Source organism: Sinohyriopsis cumingii, chromosome 9 (genome assembly GCF_028554795.1).
Source record: "Sinohyriopsis cumingii isolate HCF-2022 chromosome 9, ASM2855479v2, whole genome shotgun sequence".
Classification (NCBI taxonomy): domain Eukaryota; kingdom Metazoa; phylum Mollusca; class Bivalvia; order Unionida; family Unionidae; genus Sinohyriopsis; species Sinohyriopsis cumingii.
This window is the reverse complement of record NC_142969.1, coordinates 25,340,540-25,363,395: the sequence shown is the minus strand read 5'-3', so window position 1 is coordinate 25,363,395 and position 22,856 is coordinate 25,340,540. Positions and strand designations below refer to the sequence as shown.

The window sequence follows — 22,856 nt, the reverse complement described above, 5'->3', positions numbered from 1 at the left end:
AGCCCATTGGCATAAAAGCTGTGCCCCCAAACTGAACAGGTAAAACATTAAAAAGTGCATGACCCATGCATAAGTCTTTCCATAAGTCCAATCATATTGAAAATCTTGTTATTGCTACTCCATCTGAAAGGATAATCATATTCACATGGGATTTCAGTACAGTTCCTGGGGGTTTAGGTTAGGCCTGTGATCTCTTCTTTGGTGATGAGGGTTCAGGTTAGGCCTGTGATCTCTTCTTTGGTGATGAGGGCTCAGGTTAGGCATGTGGTCTCTTCTTTGGTGATCTACAATAACAATATATACTGGTAGCCATTAAGAAAATTTAAATTTAGATCTTGTACTGTGGATGAGCTGACCTCTTTTCTTCCAGGCTTCTATATTTTCCTAAATTATTCGGCTTATACATTTGTATGTGCATATACATATATATATATATATATATATATATATATATATATATATATATATATATATATATATATATATATATATATGTTGCACAAGAGAGAGAGAGAGAGAAAATTGCAAATATACATCAAACAGAATGGAAAGTGCTGTCCCTGGATTCTACAGGAGAATGATTGATACCACTAATAGAATTTGTATAAAATACAAAAAGCATTATCATACAGGTTAGATAATTTTTATATAACTGATTTAAAATACCTATCTTCGTATTCTTTATCTTGAATGATATTTTGAGGAGTTGCGTCACTAAATATATACAAACTTTATTTTATCGTGATCATTCTGAAATTTTAACTTACAATAGCAGAGTGTGATTTTTATATGCCTGCCATAAAGTGTATTATTTTACGATGTACATCTGTTGCCAGTTTGGTTTCTGCATGATGACTCAACATTTACAGTTACTAAACTTTGTGGATGACTTGCACTATGGGTAAAGAAGAATCTTCAAAAGGTCAAAGATCAAGGTCACTGACTGAAAAAAAGAAAAATTGATTCTGCACCAAAAGTTCAGTTGTCTACATCGAAAACTATTAAACATGGTCAGGCATATAATGTGTATTGTTCATTTGTAGTACTTAACAAGGTATTGTTTAATTCAATCAGGTTTCACGGGCAACGGCTTTAGCTGTGTAGACATAAATGAATGTCAAATCAATAATGGTGGATGTTCCATGATTCCCACAGTGCAGTGTATCAACACACGAGGTTCCCGGCAATGTGGACCATGCCCCCCAGGTTAGTAAGGATAGCGATGGCCAAATCAGAAAAACTCAGACTTAAATAAGTAATATTTAAAAAAAAGGGAACAAGTACAGCTTCAGTTTTGTGTGTGAATTGACTGTCATGATTTATGATGATTTATGTGACTGTGGTTCTCTTTATGATGGAGGAATTCACTAGGGCAACAAGAAAATCTCATTAAGTTATGAAAATGATTTGTTTATCATATTCTCTGCAAAGAAAGTGTTTTTTGTGTGTTGTAGACTATTGATTTATTCAGTGAATATCAAATTTCAAGTTATAAAGTTTTATTAATAGTAAAAGTTTCTTTTCTTCGCTTTCTTTGATTTTATTCTATTTTTCTGAAAGGACAAGGTTCAATAAGGGCCGATTTTGGCCCCAATTAGATTCCTATGACACTCATATAAATAAATGACACTCGTATAAATAAAAGACTGTTTAAAGGTTGATGGATTTCTCCTGTGTCTTGGAACATATTATTCAAAGTATGGCCAACACTCCTAAAAGAGATACATCTAAACTTCTGCATGTGTGCACAGTGTTCCTAATAGTCAGTGATAGTATATAGAAATATGTATTTTTGTTTTGAAACATTTTCAGACTGATATTTATATTTGCATTAAATATGGTTGATTACCTCTAACACCTATTTTCATTTTCATAAAAGAATGTATACTGATGTTTATGTTTAATAATGACCATGCTTACCAAAACTTTGATTTGATTTAACATCGTGGGTATTTATTTACTAAAAATAACTGCATGAAAGCTTTTACACCATCAACCTAGATGCCCTTAACATTGACAGTCTACTATATATGTTAATATAATAACTAAATGTTGGTAAGGTGCTTTAGGGTAATAGATATATTCAAAGGTTCGATTGTCTGCTTTTTGTTTTTGTTTTTTATTTTAAAATACAACAGATTTTATAAACATCGATGCAATAAAAGTAAACAAATTGTATAATAATTTATTTCTTCAATAAATATTTCTTTTAAAAATTGCTGCAATTAAAGTTTGTGTTATTATGTGCCAGTACTGCTTAATAGGTCCATTTTAACTCCAGTCTACAAACGATAATTAAAATCTAGGTACTAAAATTATTAATAACTCTTTTTACTCTATTCATTGCTGATTTCATAATTTAATGTATGAGTGTAATTTTCATTGATGTTCATTTTATGATCCAGTTTGCCAAATGCCAGTATATTTAAAATCATAGAAGAGTAAAATATAAATAAATGTTGCAACTTATTATGATCAGGTAAGGAAAAAAATTACCTCCGACCACCACTCCATTTTAACGGACCATTTTAGTCAAAATAGCATCATTGGCTGCTTTATTTTTTTTTATTGCTGTGTACATCACTCCTCTTTTATATTTAGCATCTCTCATCCAAATATTCTGATTGGCCTTTATCAAACCTTGTCCTTCAAAGTTTCTGCACCATCAGCAAATCATTTTTGGAAGACTTGGACTTCCATGCATGGAAATATGAAAGCCCTATGCCTCAAACCTGCAAGTCCCACGTTGCCTAAAATTCTAGATTTATTTAAAAAATGTAATTCCTTTGTGAATATAAATATTACCACAACAGGTATTGTATTACATGTAATAGTGATAAATTTACCATTCTGCAGAGGTTCATTTGGAATAAGTGTATAAGGCTGATAGGATAATTAGTAGATTCTTTGGAGAAATGCATAGACATCAGATAAGCACACAGGAAATAGAATAATGTAATTTTAGCCTTGTAGGGTTTAAAGTCAGGTGAGCGTGTGATATAGCCCTGCATCCATGATGCATTGCCTATTGTCCATGCTATCTACAAGCTGATGGAACCGATTGTGATATCGCCCTGCATCCATGATGCATTTCCTATTGTCCATGCTATCTACATGCTGATGGAACCGATTGTGATATCGCCCTGCATCCATAATGCATTGCCTATTGGCCATGCATGCTGTCTACATGCTGATGGAACCGATTGTGATATCACCCTGCATCCATAATGCATTGCCTATTGTCCATGCTATCTACATGCTGATGGAACCGATTGTGATATCGCCCTGCATCCATAATGTATTGCCTATTGTCCATGCTATCTACAAGCTGATGGAACCGGTTGTGATATCGCCCTGCATCCATAATGCATTTCCTATTGTCCATGCTATCTACATGCTGATGGAACCGATTGTGATATCGCCCTGCATCCATAATGCATTGCCTATTGGCCATGCATGCTGTCTACATGCTGATGGAACCGATTGTGGTTATTCTCAGTATATATGCTTATATCACCAAGATTTTAGATGATTTCGATTATGAGTGACCTCACTTCATAATAATGAGACATTCTTGAATGTGATTAGCCAAGCTTGTGAACACTGGAAAGGCTTTATTTTTATATACCTGCCTTAAGGTGGAACAGGTCATGTTTTGATGTCCATCTGCCTGTATGTCACTTTCCTATTTTGTTCCACACAGTAACTCAAGTTCTCCATCTACCACTTCCAAACTTTGTAAGTATCTTGCATCAAGAACAAGGAAGAAACCTGTCCATTTTAGGCTTTGAAGTTCAAATATCAATGTCACAGAAAGAAGGAAAACTCCACACAATAACTTGACTTTGTCCACAAGCATAGCACATCACCAGTATATCGTTTGGCATTTTCCACTATAAAATATATCATCGTTTCACGTACAAAACACAATAAAGACTAAAATCCATTACATACATATGTTAAGAATAATATTGAAACCTGATATACAGCCAGATTTGTTTGAAAGTGAACCCAAATTTATTTGCAAGTTAACCTAGTCATTTAAACAAATTGTGCAGTATTTTGTCTTTTAAATTTTTCCAATTATTGTATCATTTTTAATGTTGGTATTGCCTTCACTTTAAAGCTTCAGGCTTTAATGACTCACATATTTACTCTAGGTTACCAAGGCGATGGTGTCACATGTACCTGGGTTGGCGTGTGTAACGTTAACAATGGAGGATGCCACCCACTGGCTACATGTTCAGAAAGTCCAGGTAAAAAATTTCTTTCCCTTACAGTGAATATTCAAACCGCAGGTACAGGGTGGGTTTTTGTTGTCAGATAAGTTACATGAATAGCAATAGACAGCAATTTACCGGTAGGAATATTTGCTTCCACACGATTTATGATTGTTCTCAGTTCTTTTGTTGTTCATTTAGTTGTCTTAGTTGTTAATTGTTGTTCATTTTGTCACAATTAGTAATTGTAGTTCATTTCATTCTCCTAATTATTATTTTTTTTTATTTTATTGTCCTAATTGTTAATTGTTGTTCATTTCATTGTCCTAATTGTTAATTGTTGTTCATTTCATTGTCCTACCTGTTAATTGTTGTTCATTTCATTGTCCTAATTGTTAATTGTTGTTCATTTCATTGTTCTACCTGTTAATTGTTGTTCATTTCATTGTTCTAATTGGTAATTGTTGTTCATTTCATTGTCCTAATTATTAATTTGACTCTGCTAATGTTTCTGTCTTTGTTATAAGTAAGAATACTGAATTTTATGTAAAAGTTTCATAGTAGACGTTTGAAATATTTTTGTTTTTTAATATGCTTATTTTAGAATTAAAATTTTCTAGTTAGTAGGAGCTAACAAGATACACTCCTACTGCTGTGGCATGGGTCAAAAGTTGTAGCTATTGTGGTTGAACTTTAGAATGTAGGTCACAGGGGCATCTTTTTGTGCACAGCACATTCATCTCAGGATAAACTCACATTGCAGTTTTGGTGGCAGTAGGTGAAAAGGTATTGGAATTTGATTTTGGACATGATATTTTGAATGGTGTGGAATAAACCCTTGTAAATAGGTCACAATTGCCCAGTTTTGACACATGAGACACTCCTTCATCCCAAAATGCACTTGCACCACAACTTTTTGAGGTAAAGAATTAGGCTGTATGCATTTGCTTACTCAGTGATTCCTTTTAATTGAGACAATGAATGGCATGAGATGACACTTTCATTAGATTTTGTGTTGAACTTGTATAAGTCATATTACTGCACATTAGTTGTTGCATTCAAATAAAACTTTAGGACAATATTACTGTGTACCTTACATTTGAACTGATATGTTAAGATTCTTGACTCACCTGCATAAAGCCTTTCACAAGCTTGACATCATTTTCCATGGAACCTTAATTTTCAACACTCGTGAAGGACTAAACATAACTGCAATGTTAATACATCATCATCTTGTAATTTTCAGGGGTATCTGGTCGATATTGCACATGTCCACCAGGATATGTAGGTAATGGAGAGGGTCCAGCAGGGTGTGTACCTCAGGGACCCATCACGGGGGCTTGTGGCAGCAGCCCATGCATGAATGGAGCAGTATGTCAGGTTAGTTAGTGAGTTAGCTACCTAGCTAGTTAACTAATTTGTTAGTAGATTTCATGGCAAAATGTGGCTGCCCAGAGAAATTCATTCTGATTGTTTAGAAATTCCATTACTGCATGCTCACTTTTGTCATGGACAATGGCAAGTCATCTGAACAATTACCAGTGACCAATGGAGTCAAGCTAGGCTGTGTGTTGGCCCCAACCCTCTTTAATATGTTGTCCTCTGCCATGCTGCTTATACCTTCCATGACTATGACACTGGGATCGACATCAGGTACTGGACTAACAGCAAGCTCTTCAATCTGAGGAGTCTACAGCCAAAAATTAAGTTGCAGGAAATGACTGTGATCTTTGATTTGCTGACAACTGTTCACTGAATGTCAAATCTTGGTCTGACATGCAGCATAGTATGGATAATTTAAGTCTGACAGTAAGTATCAAGAAAGATCTTCTGTGGGAATTTGAAAGAAGAAAAGAGACCTCAGGGTGGTCGGAAGTAATGCATCAATGATTCCCTCAGTTCCTTCTTGAAATACTTCAACATTGACCTTGAATCTTGGGAAGATGTTGCACAGGATTGCTTCTCAATTCTGGAGCTTTGTATTTTGAACTGATTATAATTTCAGAGGCAGTGCAGAAAGGTGAGCAGTATAAATCGCAGAACTGCAATACATCCTCTTTTTATTAAGCAAACCCATGCTGCATCTCATGTCAAGTGTGCCACAGCACAAACCCATGCTGCATCTCATGTTAAGTGTGCCACTGCACAAACCAATGCTGCATCTCCTGTCAAGTGTGCCACTGCACAAACCCATGCAACATCTCCTGTCAAGTGTGCCACAGCACAAACCCATGCAGCATCTCCTGTCAGGTGTGACACAGACAATTCAGAGCACAATTAGCTTGATCACTACTCCCATACTCACATAAAGGAAACCATTTAGTGATTCTGTGGCCATCTTTGAACTCGTAACAAAAACAATAAGTAGGTTTATTTGTTTTTTAGTTAATGTATGCATTAGTTTGTTAGCCATGTTTTATTTCTTGCTTGTTCAGTTATCTTTAATTCATGCATTTGAGAGGGTTTCAGACACATTAAATGAAAACATGTTGGATCATAGCAAATCTTTGGCTTTCTTTCATTTATTTCTTGATCAGACAGATTTATTCACTTTTCCATTTCAGCTGATAAAATCCTGAAAATTGCCTTGAAAATAAATTATATTTGAAGAGACCATTTCTTTCCACAGAGGATTCTTGTTTGTTGGGTCTTTAAGTCCATTATTTGTATTTCACAGATAAATCCTTTTTCACTGGGTCTTTATTTGTAGCAACTATGAAATCTGTGCTAATTGTTACCCTGCAACATAAATTTGGAATTCATTGTATTACAATTTGTGCTAATTTACTGTCAGTATTTTTCAGACTGGTATTAAAATTTATTAGATAATAGAAAATTTTAAACACTCTCTGTTTTGTCTTTCCAGAATAATGGAGATTCATTTATCTGTACCTGCCAACCTGGTTACACAGGTCAGCGATGTGAGACCAACATCAATGAGTGCAGCTCCTCACCATGTCAGAATGGTGGAACTTGTACAGATCGCCTCAATGGCTTTGTATGTACTTGTCCAAGTGGATACACAGGGACTCGATGTGAGCAGACCCTAGAAGGTAATTAACAATTGACACAATATTCAAAGATGGTACAGTATATAAAAGTCAGTCTTTTTTTACATAGAACAAATTTGGCAGACTTTTTAAATAAAATCGGTCCTTTGTTTTCACAATGACCATTACATGAATAGAACATTTAGAGCATTTGCTGAAGATATGGGTTCTTTGGTTTAAGCCCTGGCCTAGAATTTATAGATGAAAAACCAAGATTCAGTCAGACTCAAAACTACTTTATATTCCAGACATATCAATGAAGAGGTGTTTCGTGTTACTTTTGTCTTGAGGCCTCAGTTGGCATAGTGGACTAAAGTGCTGTCCTTTACTGATCACTGCCTTCTCACCTCTGTTGACATGAGTTTGTGTCTCAGGCTTTGCCATTGTGGGTATATGAGAAAGCTAGCTAGTAGATTCCCATGGGTTGGTGGTTCTTTCTGGATATTTTCCAGGTTCTTCCCCCACCGGTTATACTCAAACCCACATGGACAGAAGTGAGATGGCAGTGATCGGAAAAGCACTTTTGACCACTTGGCCACCCAGGATCCTGAGCTAAAGTCTGTGTATTTTGATTAATGAGACGTTGTTCTCTAAAACTAATTTCTTTTTTCTCAGCTTGTGGTGGTTTATTGTCTGGTGAGAATGGATCTTTTAGTTACCCAGTTGTCAGTGGTGTTCAAGCTCCACACGATGTTAGCTGTGCCTGGAGAATTACAACTACATTTGGAAAGGTATGACAGTTTTTATTATGCCATAGATTAGGGCATAACATCAATGCAGCTGATCAAGAAAATAGGTACAGATTATTTTGTATTTACTTATAGAAATATATGTGGTTATGTTGGATACAATTAGCAATTAGCAATTAGTAATGGCAAAACTTAGGATAACAACATTTATCTTCTCTTTCTCTCTCTAAAATAGATCAACACAAATGTGATACAGGATACAGATTAAACACACTTCCCAACCACAATACTTTGGACTCTTTGAGATGGAAAAATAATGGTCGTTTATTGTTTCAGACATTTGATCAGTATTTGCTGTCCAGTTTTGTAGGAGATTTGAAAGGAGCATTTGAAAACGATTGCAGCTATGTCTTGGTGGTTGATATATATATATATATATATATATATATATATATATATATATATATATATATATATAGTTTGTATTTCTTAATTTTTTTCCATGATTATGTATAATTGTATTTTGGACTTGACCTAATGTCCAAAATAAAGTCCACTGTTTTCCTGACTAGAGACACTGATGCTGTTTTTATTTTGTAAACAAATAAGACATAGATATTTCCCTTGAGTGTGGTTGAAATATTAGGATCATTATCTTAAAATCTGAGTCATGGTCATTATTTTTACCATGTTCGTTATTATAATTTTAGTAACAGACCTTTTCTAATTACAACTTTGATTGTTCTAGAAATGAACTTTTTCTGTCATCCTGGTGCTTCTCTTGTGTTTTGGTTCTTTTATATAATCTGGTTAATTTGAGAAATTACTCAATAACTTGCTTTAACATCTTTAGGCAGAATCGATCTTATTATTGTGGTGAGGTTTAGATTTGGGTGAAATTATTTATTCAAATTATTATTCACTGGACATACAAAGTGCTCTGAAATAATATTCTTGGCAGAAACATTAATTTGGAATTATAGTGAATTCTGACAAGGAATTTTGGACTATAATGTTGTGATTAATTGGAAGATTTTCAGTACCTCATCACATTTCAGGCTACTGGTACATTAGTACATTCTAGACTACAGGTATATTGACGTCTTCAGCACTGGATCTTATTTTGAACACCACTGGAATTTATTTAGAGTGTTATTCATTAGGACTGGTATTAGAACTTCTTGGTCTGTTTGGGATTTAATTTACAAGACTGTAAGTTGTTTAAATAAATGTTCACTTTGTATTCTAGAGAAATAAATTATTTGTTGAATTTTTCAAAACTTATTGAATTTCACTCTTTTCTATTACATTGTTTAAGACCAAAGAGTCGTAATATATATATATATATATATATATATATATATATATATATATATATATATATATATATATATATATGAGTGGTCATCAAACCATGTTTGACAGTAATACATGTCTACAAATGCTGAAATGCTCATAATTACAGATTCTGATGATAAATTTCACAAGATTCAACCTTGAAGCCCACAGAGATTGTAACTATGACTTCCTACAAATCCATGACGGTCCAACAGCCTCATCATATATGATTGGGAAATACTGCGGTAGCACACCACCTAATAATGGCCAACCAATCAACAGCACCCACCACCAGCTATATTTTTGGTTCAGATCTGATGCATCAATTGCCAGTGATGGGTTTCAGGTTCAGTGGAGTTCTGCCCTCCCAGGTATAGCAAGCTTTTGAGCTCCCCATCATAAAACTGTACCAAACGTTTTAAGTAATAATAATAGAAGCCGTAATGTGCTTCAGTGTAAGATAGGAAAATTTCATCCAGTGGTCAGAATTTTCTACCAGACACAAGGATTTGCCAAGTGTGATGCAAGATTTTGATCCATTGAGTGGAATTTTCTACCAGACACAAGGATTTGCAAAGTGTCTAATGCGAGATTTTGATCCATTGAGTGGAATTTTCTACAAGACACAAGGATTTGCAGAATGTCTGATGCAAAATTTTGATCAAGAATGGAATTTCTCTACTCTGCACTTAAGCATAATGAAGGATTCTTTTTATCATATTTCTAAATGAAAATATGGGTTAAATCAGAATGGCATATTGTGAATAATAATGTAACTTGAAAAAACAAAACACCTGCTGAAAATGTTCTTACTTTAATATGGAACCAAAAAAGGTTTACACTGAAAAATTAAGTGTAGACTTTAAATTACATTGAAACACATTTTCGCTTTCAAAGAACAATGGTTGAAATGTCAACGGTAATGGCAAAAAATGGTGTCCAAATTTTGAATTGCAGATAGTTTGTGCAGTGATATAGATGCAGATAGGAGAAAAAAAAAGAAGTCCACTCTAATCTATTAAAGTCTATTAGATTTTTTTGTTACTGTGTGTTTATTGCATTAGAACGTCAAAATTGTCTAGAAGTTAGGATAAGCAATATGTGTGAGGTGGGATGGAGCTGTACCAGTGTTCTGAACTTCAAAACATGACAATGCAAATACAGGAATGTGAGAAATGTTACTTGCGGATTGTGATATTGCATGTAGGATGAGTGGTCATATTTGTGCAGTAAAGTAACCAAAGAAATTACAGTGTGACCCTATAGAACACGGCAGTTGGGAACCATAGAACCTGACCTTATTAGAGACTGAACCGTGTTAAAAGCAACCAGGTCAGTTAGCTGAAGAAAATGATGCATTTACCCCAAATAATTTGTGGTGGAGGTAGGTAATAAATGCGGGTTGTAAATACATGCTTCATTGGCCCAGTTACCATTTTAAATTGATGCATATTAAATGGGAAATACACCTGTAGTGAAAACAGTGAAGGCATATATAATATTTTACTTTATTTAGAGAACTGCAGATTGGTACATATACATGTATACTGTTTATATGTACATGTCTAATGTATAGCATGAATAGAGAGTATCAACACCGTGTACTCACCTGTGAATCTTATCATATACATTGAATCCACAATACAAGTAATTCCATCGAAAATATGCACACAGAGATTTAAAATATTCAATAGTTTTGTCACAGGTCATATAGGTCTGAATTCAGTGGAAAAACTTAGCACAATCACGTAACAAATGATGAAGCACATTTACTTTTCATTACGTCCCAAGTTGGTAAAAGTTAGTTTGCGTTTTAAGTCACCATTGGTAGTGTTTCTAAGCATAAACTTTTTTCCTTGCAAAAAGGAAACTTTCACAGCACAGTAAACATGTTCCAGTCACGTTGGAATATGAAAAAAATCCATCAGAGTCCATTGCTTTTATGTAAGTTTGGTACTGACTTCCTTTGAAGAAAAGTTCTTTGTTTTTATTGAAGATTGCAGTCGGCTTTCTTTGATGAAGGGTGCATATGTTATTGAAGTCACCGCTAAAGGACAGCTTTGGAGAACCAAACAAGTCCCCATTTCTTATTGTGGCGGCAACATCAAATAATTGTATTGCATGATTGAGGCTTATTTTTTCCATATGCTTAGTGCATTTTTGTAACAATTGGTGCTTCAAAGGTACTCTGCTTTCTTTGAAGTTTCAGCAAACTATTTTATCTGAGTACATTTTTATCTGGGTACATTTTGAAAAAAGAAATTGGCAGTCATTTGGTCAATTGTAGTTACTGTTCTTCTCTATCAAATAGACCAACAAGTAAGATGTTTTTTTTTTAAACGAATGATAGAGATGCAGGTGTTCTGGTCTGATGACAAGGATTAGCACAGAAAGAGTGTTCTGAAGGATTTAATTCTGAGTGAAAAGAAGAGAAATTTTACTTACCATCCACATACAAATGTCAGTCTATGTAAATATATTAATTACTAGCGAGTGTCTGAAAATCTGATGAAAGGTAGATTACGAGATAATGCCTCATCCGGTTGATCTCTGTTACCAGAAATGTCAACAACAAAAGAAGCAGATATCTCACAACATACAGTACTCATGCTTGATGTCAACATAAGTGGATTATGATATAACAATGCACTGTTAAGATGGTTTGTCAATATGAAGAAAGAAATTGTTTAGGTAACAATAGATAAATTTCAGTGCCTTTTATATCAAGTTTGCGGTTTCTTTAATGGGGCCTGTGAATTTCTCCACTCCAAACCAGTGGTTGTATATACAAGTTTAAACAGCCAACAATGTCGCAAAAAAAAAATAATCACCAGATGGTATATTTTGCCACCAATAAGGAAAAGAAATTGCAGTTTTTGACATTGGTGAAGCCCTACATGATCCCAGAATAAACTTTTTTATACGTTTTTTTTCGTACTTTTAAGAAGAAAAAACTTTTTTTTTGTGTATCACAAAAATACATATAAAATTTCAGGAGACATGCCACAATCCTCTTGTATTATTCATGTGCGATCTCTTCCCCAAAATGATAATAAACTTTTTGATTTTGTCATACTTTTAAGATTTTTTTTTGTGTACGAGAAAATTACATGTGTATAAAATTTCAGGAGCCACGATCATGTTATATCCAAATTTGTGTTATAATGGAGCGTGCTATAGCAGGGTCACACTGCACTTGCAGGAGATAATTAGTACTATATTTTTCCACTATGCTGTTATAATGCTATTAGGACTTAGAGTTTTGAATACAGATTAAGTTTGGTGTCTGTCCTTTTTGCAGTTTTAAATTTTGGATTGGTTGCTTGATTGCATGATTAGTTGCATCTGGTCTGGGCTGTATTCTGACTAAGCATGCTGGTTGTGAATCTGGCATGCTAATGGTTGAACAAAAACCTTCTTAATTTTGAAAAATAATTCCAGATTGGAATTTCTGGCTGAAGATTTTTGTTGAGTGCAGTACAAAATTATGCATCTGTAAAATTAAAATTATGTCTCTAATACAGTTGGGCAAATTTCAAATACATTTTGTTGTTTGTTTTTTATTGGTTGGTTGTGGGAGTTTTTTTTAAATGTAGTCTGATTGAACCAGTTGATACAAATTAACATTTTTTAGAGCCATTTTTTGGTAGAGTACATAATGTATTTGAGTACAGTATATTTATAATGTCTTTGAGTACAGGATGGTTGTAATTATTTGAGTACAGTATGCTTGTAATGTATTTGAGTATAGTGTACTTCTATGTCTTTGAGTACAGTATGCTTGTAATGTCTTTGAGTGCAATATGATTGTAATGTCTTTGAGTACTGTATGCTTGTAATGTCTTATTAGTTCTGGAGTACATTACATTTAAGTTATACTCTTAGATGAAATAAGGGAGTTTCTCATTCAAGAAGTTTCATACTTCTTTTGAATAGAAATCATTTGGCAGCAAAATTTATTTTAATTCAGCATGTTAATTAATTGTTCAGCCACTCTTTTGTCATTAACCAATGCATTAATTAATGATTTTCCAAACTAATGAATCTGATTTGAATGGGATCTGGTAGTAACATTTGTATATGAGAAAATTATTTATTTTTAGATGATTTTTTTCCTTTCTGTTTTCTTGAAAATATCAACCTTTAATTTTAATAGTTTTTGTCAAGGTCAAGGTTTTAGAGGCATCATGGTGGCTCTGGTAAGGGTATTGATTCAAATCCTATCACTGGATCAGCCCCCTGGCATTGATGGAGTTTTCTTGTGCAAGGCACTTTACTGCAGTTTGTCTTGGAACTAAATAACCTTATTGTGTTGTTTTTCTGTAAAGAAACAAGGAAAACAAAACCAGATTTTGAACACAAATTTCAAATTACATGCATTTTAATTTACAGTATGTGGTGGTGACCTTAGAGGTCAAAACTATGGCAGCATCAGCAGTCCTGGTTACCCTGGCAACTACCCACATGACAGAACTTGTGTGTGGACTATTGAGGTGGTGCCTGGCAACAAGATTATGTTTAGCTTTGCAACAGTTGCCATAGAAACACATCCTAATTGCAGTTTTGATTATCTTGAGGTATGTTTTGTTTTTATCTCACCCTTTTTAGAAAATGAATGTGAGACATAGATAGCATACTGGCGGCAGCAGTATCAAATCACTTTAAAGGTTTTGTGCAAGCATTAAAGATTTTGTGCAACTCGTAACTCAGAAAAAGGCAAGACACTTGTCTAATATTCTTTGTTTTGTCATGGTGATGAAAATAAACCTCTTTCACATCACAAAGAAGAGAAAGGATTTTAGTCTCACCCCCTTTAGCAAATTGTCCTTCCATCTGATTTAACATTAGCAGGTGAGCTGCCAAAGTAGGTGGGAGGTTTGGTAGACCTTACCAACAGGGATATATAAAAAGTTAAGTAGCCTGGTGTAAAGTAAAAGTAATAGAGTGTATCACTAAGCTTCCAGCTGATAAGGGAACCCCAGCTTATGAACAATCTTTAGATTTTGCTTTTTTGTTTTATGTCAAAGTTTCTGGAAGTTATGCAGATTGCAGCAAGTTAGCAAGCATGACATAGTGCATCCATAGTTCAAAATGGTTAATTTTAGCACTATTGGTCATTGGCCAGATGAGCTTTATGCATTGGCCTTTTGCCTGGCATCTGACATCTGTTAGAACAAGTTTATTATTGTTACTACTTCTAAACTAGTGGAAAGATTGCCAAGAAAGTTTATAAGGACATTCATCCCAAGGTCTAATTGGTTCTAAATAAAAATCATGCCCTTGGGAAATCCAGTATGGCCACCGTGACAGCCATCTTGAAGTACTTTTATTACTACTACTCCTGAATAGAAATAAGTTCACATCAACATTGGATTTTCCTAAAAGACTGCTTATGATGTCATGTGATGCCAAATGAAAATGGTGCCAATGTGGTCTTCACCGTCTTGAAAATCTTGCTATCGCTTCTTCTCCTAAATGGGCTGTTGTATTATCATGGGTGTGTGTAACTAAATTACTTCTTATGATGTCTAGTTGGTCCTCAATGACACAGTGACTTCTACATATACAGGTGAATTTATCTGTGGATTTTTATCATTTAACCAAGTTCGATGACTATCTTGAATGACACCACTTTAATAATTCTATTTTTTCTCCAAAAAATGTTACTAAGATTTAACCAAACATATCTCAACATTGTCGGAGACAATTTCATTGATCTTATGTCCATATCAGGTTCAAGATCAAAGGTCATGACAAAGAATTTTGTACCACAACTACAGATATTTTGTAAATAAACATCCGAAAATAGTTTTTTTTATACCAAATTTGGTATGTTGAAAATATCAGAGCTGATTTCAGTACTTACCATTACAAAAGAAGAAATGCAGTTCCAGAACTCATGGAAATTATTTTCATCCAATAGAGCATCAGTCCCTTCAGGGGATTCCTATGATTTTAAGGAACTTAAAAGGTTAAAATAGTGAGGTTGTGAAACTGTTTGAAAATCAAGACTCTTCCCACCCCCCCTCCAATGGTACCTATCTGGAGAAAGACTTCATGTGAACTCTCAATCCCAGTAATATCAGAAATAAATATGTCAAAATGGTTGGTTGAAATACGATATGGTTTAGTATTATTTTTGAAGTGTATGTGTGTGTGTGTGAGCAGTTGACTATATAGGTTGAATTTCATATTAGTATATTATTGCTAAGACTACTGTAGCATTTGTCACAATCAAAACAGCACGTATTTATATTTCTTCTTCAAGTACATTATCTAATCATGTTAGGTGTACAACCACTATCTCACAGATTCAACCCTTCCAAGCTGAAAAGGACATTCACTACATATTTTTAGCTTGTTTTAGTAATGAAAGTGCTCAAAAATGGCCTGATTGCCATAGTAGAAGTCAGAACAGAGTGGTTTCCCTTTGGATGGAGTGATTGCCACCAAATCCCATAAATTGCCAGTTACCACATGTTATTACTTCCATTTGTGTCAGGTCAACATACTCATTCATAAAGCTTTTTGCAAATTGTGATCCACTTTAAGCAGTTCCCTCGGATAGCAATAGTTCAGTCATGTAATGTGAAAGTTAATTATTGCTATCCTATCCTAATTGCTAATTCCCTGTCCAGTATTGGTCTTGTATTAGTCCAGTATTGGTCCATTATTAGCCCAGCATTGGTCTTATTATTTACAAACTTTCTATTTGAGCCTTTTTGTAAGCTTCATCAAGTAATGATCATGTATTCCTTGTAATAACAGTATTTCTGCATTTTTCTCTGTATGAAGCACAATGCTTGACTGTTTTCACCTGTCTATGTCATTGTCTTGCATTCTGTAATTACAGGTATCAACAACAATCATCAGGATTATGTATGGGATGACAGTATTTAAAGTTCATTAAGGATAATCTTCCACCCATATTAATTTTATGGTGTGCAGTTTGCACCACCATAGATGTATAGTGTGCTCACTTGGTCTGTGGAAGGATGGTGACCATCAAAGAGAATTATTTAACCAGGAGGATGAGACAGCCAAGAAATGCATGCAGAAGAATGCAGACACCATCACTATTGCCATTTATGCTGCCACCATTCCTATTCCCAGGTTTCAGACCTAGATCATGTCCACTCCAGTTTTGGTACAGCCTTGATCGACTGCTCTGACTACAAATACTAGTTATGGTGATCTGTTTTCCTGTTATACTCTGAAACTTTGCCTTCCACATCTAGTCAACAAAGTTTCAACTGAGTGAGATCCCATCTCGACAATTGGGAGAACCTGCCTCATCTTACAACATATTTCTTGCTGTATGATACAAATCATGATGTGTACAGAAGCTGCTAGCATGACTGACATTGATGTCAACCTCCTGGTTCCCTTTTTAGTGGGCATAACTTACCCATTTATGAGTGCTTTCACACTAATAACCTTATGAATTTGAAGGCCATTGCAGATGACTTTCTGTCATGTCTGCTCAGCTGTTGTCAGTTACTTAAGATGGCAAGGAAAACATGTACCAGCCCTTTGTGTTCCCTACTGGGATTTTCTTTGTCCTTGTTGACAGATCCACATTTAAGTCGGTCACACCAGGGGCAGGCTCAAGTTCCAAGGTGACTCTTAGACTCCCAGAATCAGCTGATCCACAACGTATGGTTCTTTCACCCATCTGTCTTCAGGTCATCTCTACCCTCTGGGGTCAACCCATTGTAAACCTCTTTGTCATGAGGTGGAATGCACAGGTCGTGACCTTTATCTCACCAGTCACAGATCTAAAAGCCTGGGCAGCCAACTTTCCTGAATTGGAATGGTCTCGATAAATACATGTTTTGCCTTACCCCTGTGACTCCCAAAGCTTTGCAGAAAGCTAAGAAATTCGAATGCTGACCAATCCATACTGCTCCCATCAAATGGAAAACATCATAGATCTTGAGAACCTAGTAGCAAAGATTCCTGTGAAGATTCTGCCTTCTCTTTACCTGCCGAAACAAGCATGAATGTAGGTTTTTTTTATCTAAATCCAGAAATATTAAATATGTACACATTGGCTCATATCAAACAAGCTTTCAGAAAGAAACAATTCTCTGAACAATTGATGGACAGAATTTCTTGAGCAAGAAGGTCTACCACTTATGAGGGGAACTGATGCGTTTTCTGCCATTGGTGCAAACAGAATCACATCTGTTCTTTAAAAAATGCAGTACACACAAATAGCTAACTTCCTTCTATGACTCTTTGAGAAGTTAGATTCCACCACAGTCCAGGCCAAAACAGACATATATCTGACTTTCTTGTGAAGTTTGACTTACCTTGATTTAAGACATTGAATTTTGACATTGGAAACTAATGCAGGGTCAGAGGTGACTGAATAAGACACCTTTTAAACCACTGTCTAGAGCCTCCATGACTCGTACTGGTTGAATGAATAAGACACCCTTTAAACCAGTGTCTAGAGCCTCCATGACTCATACAAAACCTGCTTTCTAGATATTCTTGCTGCAGCAGATATAATCAGATTTAAATACACTATTGATCGACCCAAACTAACTGCAGTTTTGCCATGATAGTTCAGTTTCTCTCATGACAGCCCCAGTTGGCTGAGTGGCCTAAAATGCTTGCCTTTAATGATTACTACCATCTCACCTCTGTCCCAATGGATTGAAGTCTAGGGCTTGCCAAGTGTGGGTATGTGAGAAAGCTTGCAAGTAGCTTACTATGGGTCAGTGGTTTTTCCCCATGTTATTCCTAAACCAAATATACTCACTGCCATTTATAAATAATCATGTGCTGAAAAATGACATTACACCCAAAATAATAACAACAAATAACATGACAACCCTTGCTTTCATTTCTAAGAACTGGCTTCCCCTCATTGGGAGTTAGTCCTTTGTCTTGAAATGGCTCTCTCCATTTTGGTCTTTTGCAGGGCCTTGAAGCAGTACCAAAAGCAGTCTGAGCTGAGTATATAAATTTCACAGAAGGAAGGAACAATATTTCCACTTAGGTTCTGTTGTTCTGGATAAGATGAGTCATCCACTCAGTATACAAAGAACCAACCCAAGACCAGATGAATTTCTTATGCATTATTGGCCCAAAAGATTATGGCATTAGGGCAGTCACCACTAGAATAGCCTTCAAGCTCAACTGCTCCCAAACTGACATCATTCAAGCCATGCAACATGGTCAAAGACAACAGTTGCAAGACTTTTCTTCAGAAACCTCTCATTCTGAAAGGGCTCAGTTTGACCTGGTGAGATCTATATCAGCAGCATAACATACCTTCCCATTTATTAAGCAGATTTGTAATAACATGGGTTACTTTACATAAATGGCTTTTGGGAGCAAATTTTTTCACAATGCCATAACTATATCTCCTGCAGGACTCACAGCTGCTTCCCATGTTATGAGACTGGTGACACAGCAAACTACAGGGTAGTGGGATGCAGCTGCCTATGCTTTTACCTATTCTTCTAACATATTATGATCAGGTAATGTATTTGAAGAAGAAACCAAATTTTTGAAATGTTTCTTAGATAATACTTACCTGAGCATTATGTGGCATATCCTGTCAAATTCTCCCCTAGTTTCATCCCTGAAAGATCATGCCTCTCCACTCCAATAGTAATTGATAATTGACAGAATTTGGCACCAGTCCTTATATTAAAAGGGAGACAACTCTAATGTCTGCGTGGGCAAGCAGATGACCTTTGATAACATTTTTTGCTAAAGCAATGCAAAAGACATGGTGAATGGATTATTTTAAGCTTGGAAAGACTGGATTTGCCAGGTAATGGTTCAATGCCTAATGTATTATGATTTCATAAGTATTATTCAATAAAGAAATTGTTCTTAAAAAATTTGTCTCTCCTCAGGTTCGTGATGGAATGTTGGAGTCCTCATCAGTGTTAAAACGGTACTGTAGTACGGTATCCCCACCCCCACTGAGCACCACTGGGCCATATGCATGGGTAAAGTTCCACTCAGATTCTAGTATGAATGACAGGGGATTCCATATCACTTATGCTGCCGTACCTAGTAAGTAATTGTTAAGACTTACAAATAGAGATATTTGTACTGTTTGAAAAAAAATGGCAGTTATTTCATAGTGACTGACAAGTTAAATTGAGGAAATTTTTTAAGATTTGTGGACATGTACAGCAAAACTTTACTAAACCAGCCACCACTATGCCCCAGATATTTGGGCCATTTTGTAGAAGTGGCTAGGTTATAGAGATTATAAATTAATTAGCTGTGTAATGGTTATATAGGTATCAAATATATGTCCAGTCTGCAGCTGAGGCTGGGTTACAGGCAGGCCAGTCAGCAGCTGAGGGTAGGTGACAGTGGATGGGTTATAGACCTGCCAGCTTGCAGCTGAGGCTGGGGTATGAAGTGACCAGTTTATGGAATTTCCATTCATTGGGACAGCACATCACGTAATAAACACTTGCATAAGCATGGTGAGATACAGTAGTCACATTTCCAGTAGTGATTGTGTTGTCATCATCAGCAATGTTAAAAGTTTTGCATTTTTTTTCCAGAAATGTTGATTGTAATGATATGCATATAGGCATAGATGAGATACCATGTTAAATGGAATTTGTTATATTTTTAAGTGCATTTTTAATTATATAAGAGCTAAACATTACAGTCGTTTAGTAGTTCTACATTTTGTTGACATTGTTGAGTAAATTGTTATGTAAAATTGCCAGAATAATCACAGTAAACAAAAATTTCAGTCGATGAATTGCAGATCTAATGCCTCTAAACCTTCAGACAATGTCTTCTCTATGAACTTTCTTAATGACTGAAATCATCTGAACTTCAACAAAATTCTCATCCCTATCTGCTTTCTCGATGATTGAGAGTGAATTCATCTAAACCTAGACAAAGTTATCTTCCCAATCAACTTCCTTGTTGATTGAGTGTGAATTTATCTAAATCTCCATAAGCTCTCTTCCTATGAACATCCTCAGTGAGTGAAGTTATGTTTGTGTACTTTTCCTATGCAAGCATCTTGCTGTGTAAATCTGTAGATCATTGGTAGCTTCAGGTTGTATGAATTTTTCACTACCAAGCATAATGATTGAAGTCAGACATTTATGGATCATCTTAAGTTCTTGCAGCCATGCTTGTTTGAATATTGTTATGACTCTATGGTCTTAAACTTCATAACAGAAAAAGCCAGAAAGAAGTTTTGTAAAATCAACAAATAATTTAATTCTCTATGTTATAAAATGAAAATTTAAGAGGTAGTTAAAGTATTGTGAATTAAACTCCAAATGGTCCTAAAAGTTCTTTCACAAGTCCAAAAGTATGGTGTGTTCCGAATTAATTCCAATCTTGAATGTACTGATACACCAATAGCATTGAATGTGCTGATGTACTAAAAGATGTATCACAGTAATATAATCCAGAATGTCTTTGAATGGATTCACAATAATCCGAGAATAGTGTTAACCAGGTCAAAGGAAAACTTTATGAGTTCCAATGAATGATTCAAATAATTCCTTTAGAATTATATCTAAACACAACTAAAAAATTCCATCGTTGTTAATAAGAATTTTGTTTATGTCAGAACCTTCTATAGAAAACTAAGACACAATAAGATGACCAGGATGTGGGTTATTTTCCAATCAAATTTTTAAACAAGATCAATTCTAGAAGCTTCTGACGTCAAAAGGTCATGTGAACATGCTTACAAAAACAATGACATTTTTTTAAAAGTACCAACTCACAATCATGGACAAAAATTGGCTATATATGTTGTTTACAGATGATCATTAGCTTAAACTGTAGCCTACCATCATGGGTACAAGTTAAAGAGTAGAGATATATATATAACAGTATTTCATTGTTTTTTGATCCTCTTGTTTTCACTTTACTTAATCCAGTTTCATGCAATAAAAAAAACTATTTTTAGATGCAATAAATGAAGCTTTAAAATGATTTTCAGTTGGTGACCAGTGTGGTGGCACATACACATCAGAGACAGGGGTTTTGATTTCGCCCAACTACCCCAACCACTACAATAATGATGCTACCTGTGTGTGGGTCATCACCATAGGAACAAGGGACATGCTGACCTTGACCTTTACAAATATGGATTTGGAAGGTCATGGAACCTGCACATATGATTATGTTGAGGTAAAAAATGACTTTACATGACCTTGAACTTTACCTATACCTACACAGTAAAGATTGTTTATAATGTTTTACAGGGCACTGGGATTTTTAGAACGTTACAACTGAGAAACGTGTTATCCAAATTCATCGTTTATTTTTAAAACATTTATATACTTGTCCATGTCAATAACATTGAACATACATGTACTAAATAATTTATATTAGTATGACTCATGTAATGGTACAATTTTTAAATAACATGTTTTGTATAAATATATGCTGTCATGAAAAAAGAAAAAAAAACCCAATAAATTTTACAATCCAATGAAAATGTGAACATGTGTGTACACATACCATCCAAGGAATCATGACAATCACATTAATATGAAAACATCATTGTTCAGTAACTTAATGACTAATAAATCAGTTCTTTATTGATTTGCATGAAAAGAAATTATCACTAGTGATCTGTTCTTTTTTATTATTCTAATACTTTTGTTGATATATTTCTCAGTGGCATGCAAACACTCATAAACAATCTAAGGTGTGTCATTTTGAGCTTGTAGGTACAGTTGAATGTCTGATATGTTAACTTGAACCTCACTGGCTCCAGGTAGCAGAAAGATTGGTTGCTTTCTGGCGATTACTAATTTCACAAACATCCTCAGTTGTTGGTGTCACAGTTGTGACATTGTCACTATTAGAATTAACATAATCAAAGAAATCATCATCCTCGTTAACAGACCCAATTAGGTGTATCATGCCATGCACCATAGTAACTAGAAGATCAGCAGCATCACTATCGATGTTAATGATATCATATTACTTGCAAATCCCTGCCTTAAAAGAACAGTTTGTAAAACAACCCATGGAAACATCACACCATGCACAATAAATTATATTGATTGCAGACATTACATTAATTTCAGTTTTCATAAATGCCTGCTTCTGTTCCTAGCATTATTTGTTGCTTTATGTCTAAAGAGACATATTATTGTTTTTTTCTGATTAGCAAATTTTCAATCATTTTCACAACAGTGAGAATTCAAAATTTAAAACAAGAGAGATTTACTTGAGTAGTGCTCTATTAATTAAAATATAGGTATGTAACAGTATGTAAATGATATTTCCAAATTACAAAACAAAAACATTTCTTTTCACGCTTTATCAGCTTTGAACCATTATCCCTTGATTTTAAAGTACTATTATAAATTTGGCATGATTATCATGCTTTTGTTACTTCACACCTTTGTTGGTTCATTGTTATTTATCAGTTATGAATGACATGTGATTATCAGGACTTTTTATTCTGCACCTTTGTTATTACACTTTTCCTATTTTAAGAACTGCCATTGTTTTTCTAAATGTAGCACATCAGGTGATCAGAACATTGTAATTGAGCTCTCTTGTTTAAATTGTCTCAGGCA

The 22,856-nt window shown here is 34.8% G+C and overlaps 1 protein-coding gene across 1 annotated transcript in view; it reads left to right on the top strand.

Moving 5' to 3' along the window:
- Positions 1 to 22,856, top strand: part of LOC149791415 (cubilin-like) — a 203,259-nt gene that overhangs the window by 43,587 nt on the left and 136,816 nt on the right. The window contains exons 11-19 of the mRNA XM_089969953.1: positions 1,075 to 1,206; positions 4,161 to 4,256; positions 5,467 to 5,600; positions 7,087 to 7,273; positions 7,886 to 8,001; positions 9,425 to 9,668; positions 13,690 to 13,874; positions 19,176 to 19,338; positions 21,260 to 21,450. Coding sequence (XP_089826079.1) covers positions 1,075 to 1,206; positions 4,161 to 4,256; positions 5,467 to 5,600; positions 7,087 to 7,273; positions 7,886 to 8,001; positions 9,425 to 9,668; positions 13,690 to 13,874; positions 19,176 to 19,338; positions 21,260 to 21,450 — 1,448 coding nt within the window. The remainder of the gene's footprint in view (positions 1 to 1,074; positions 1,207 to 4,160; positions 4,257 to 5,466; positions 5,601 to 7,086; positions 7,274 to 7,885; positions 8,002 to 9,424; positions 9,669 to 13,689; positions 13,875 to 19,175; positions 19,339 to 21,259; positions 21,451 to 22,856) is intronic.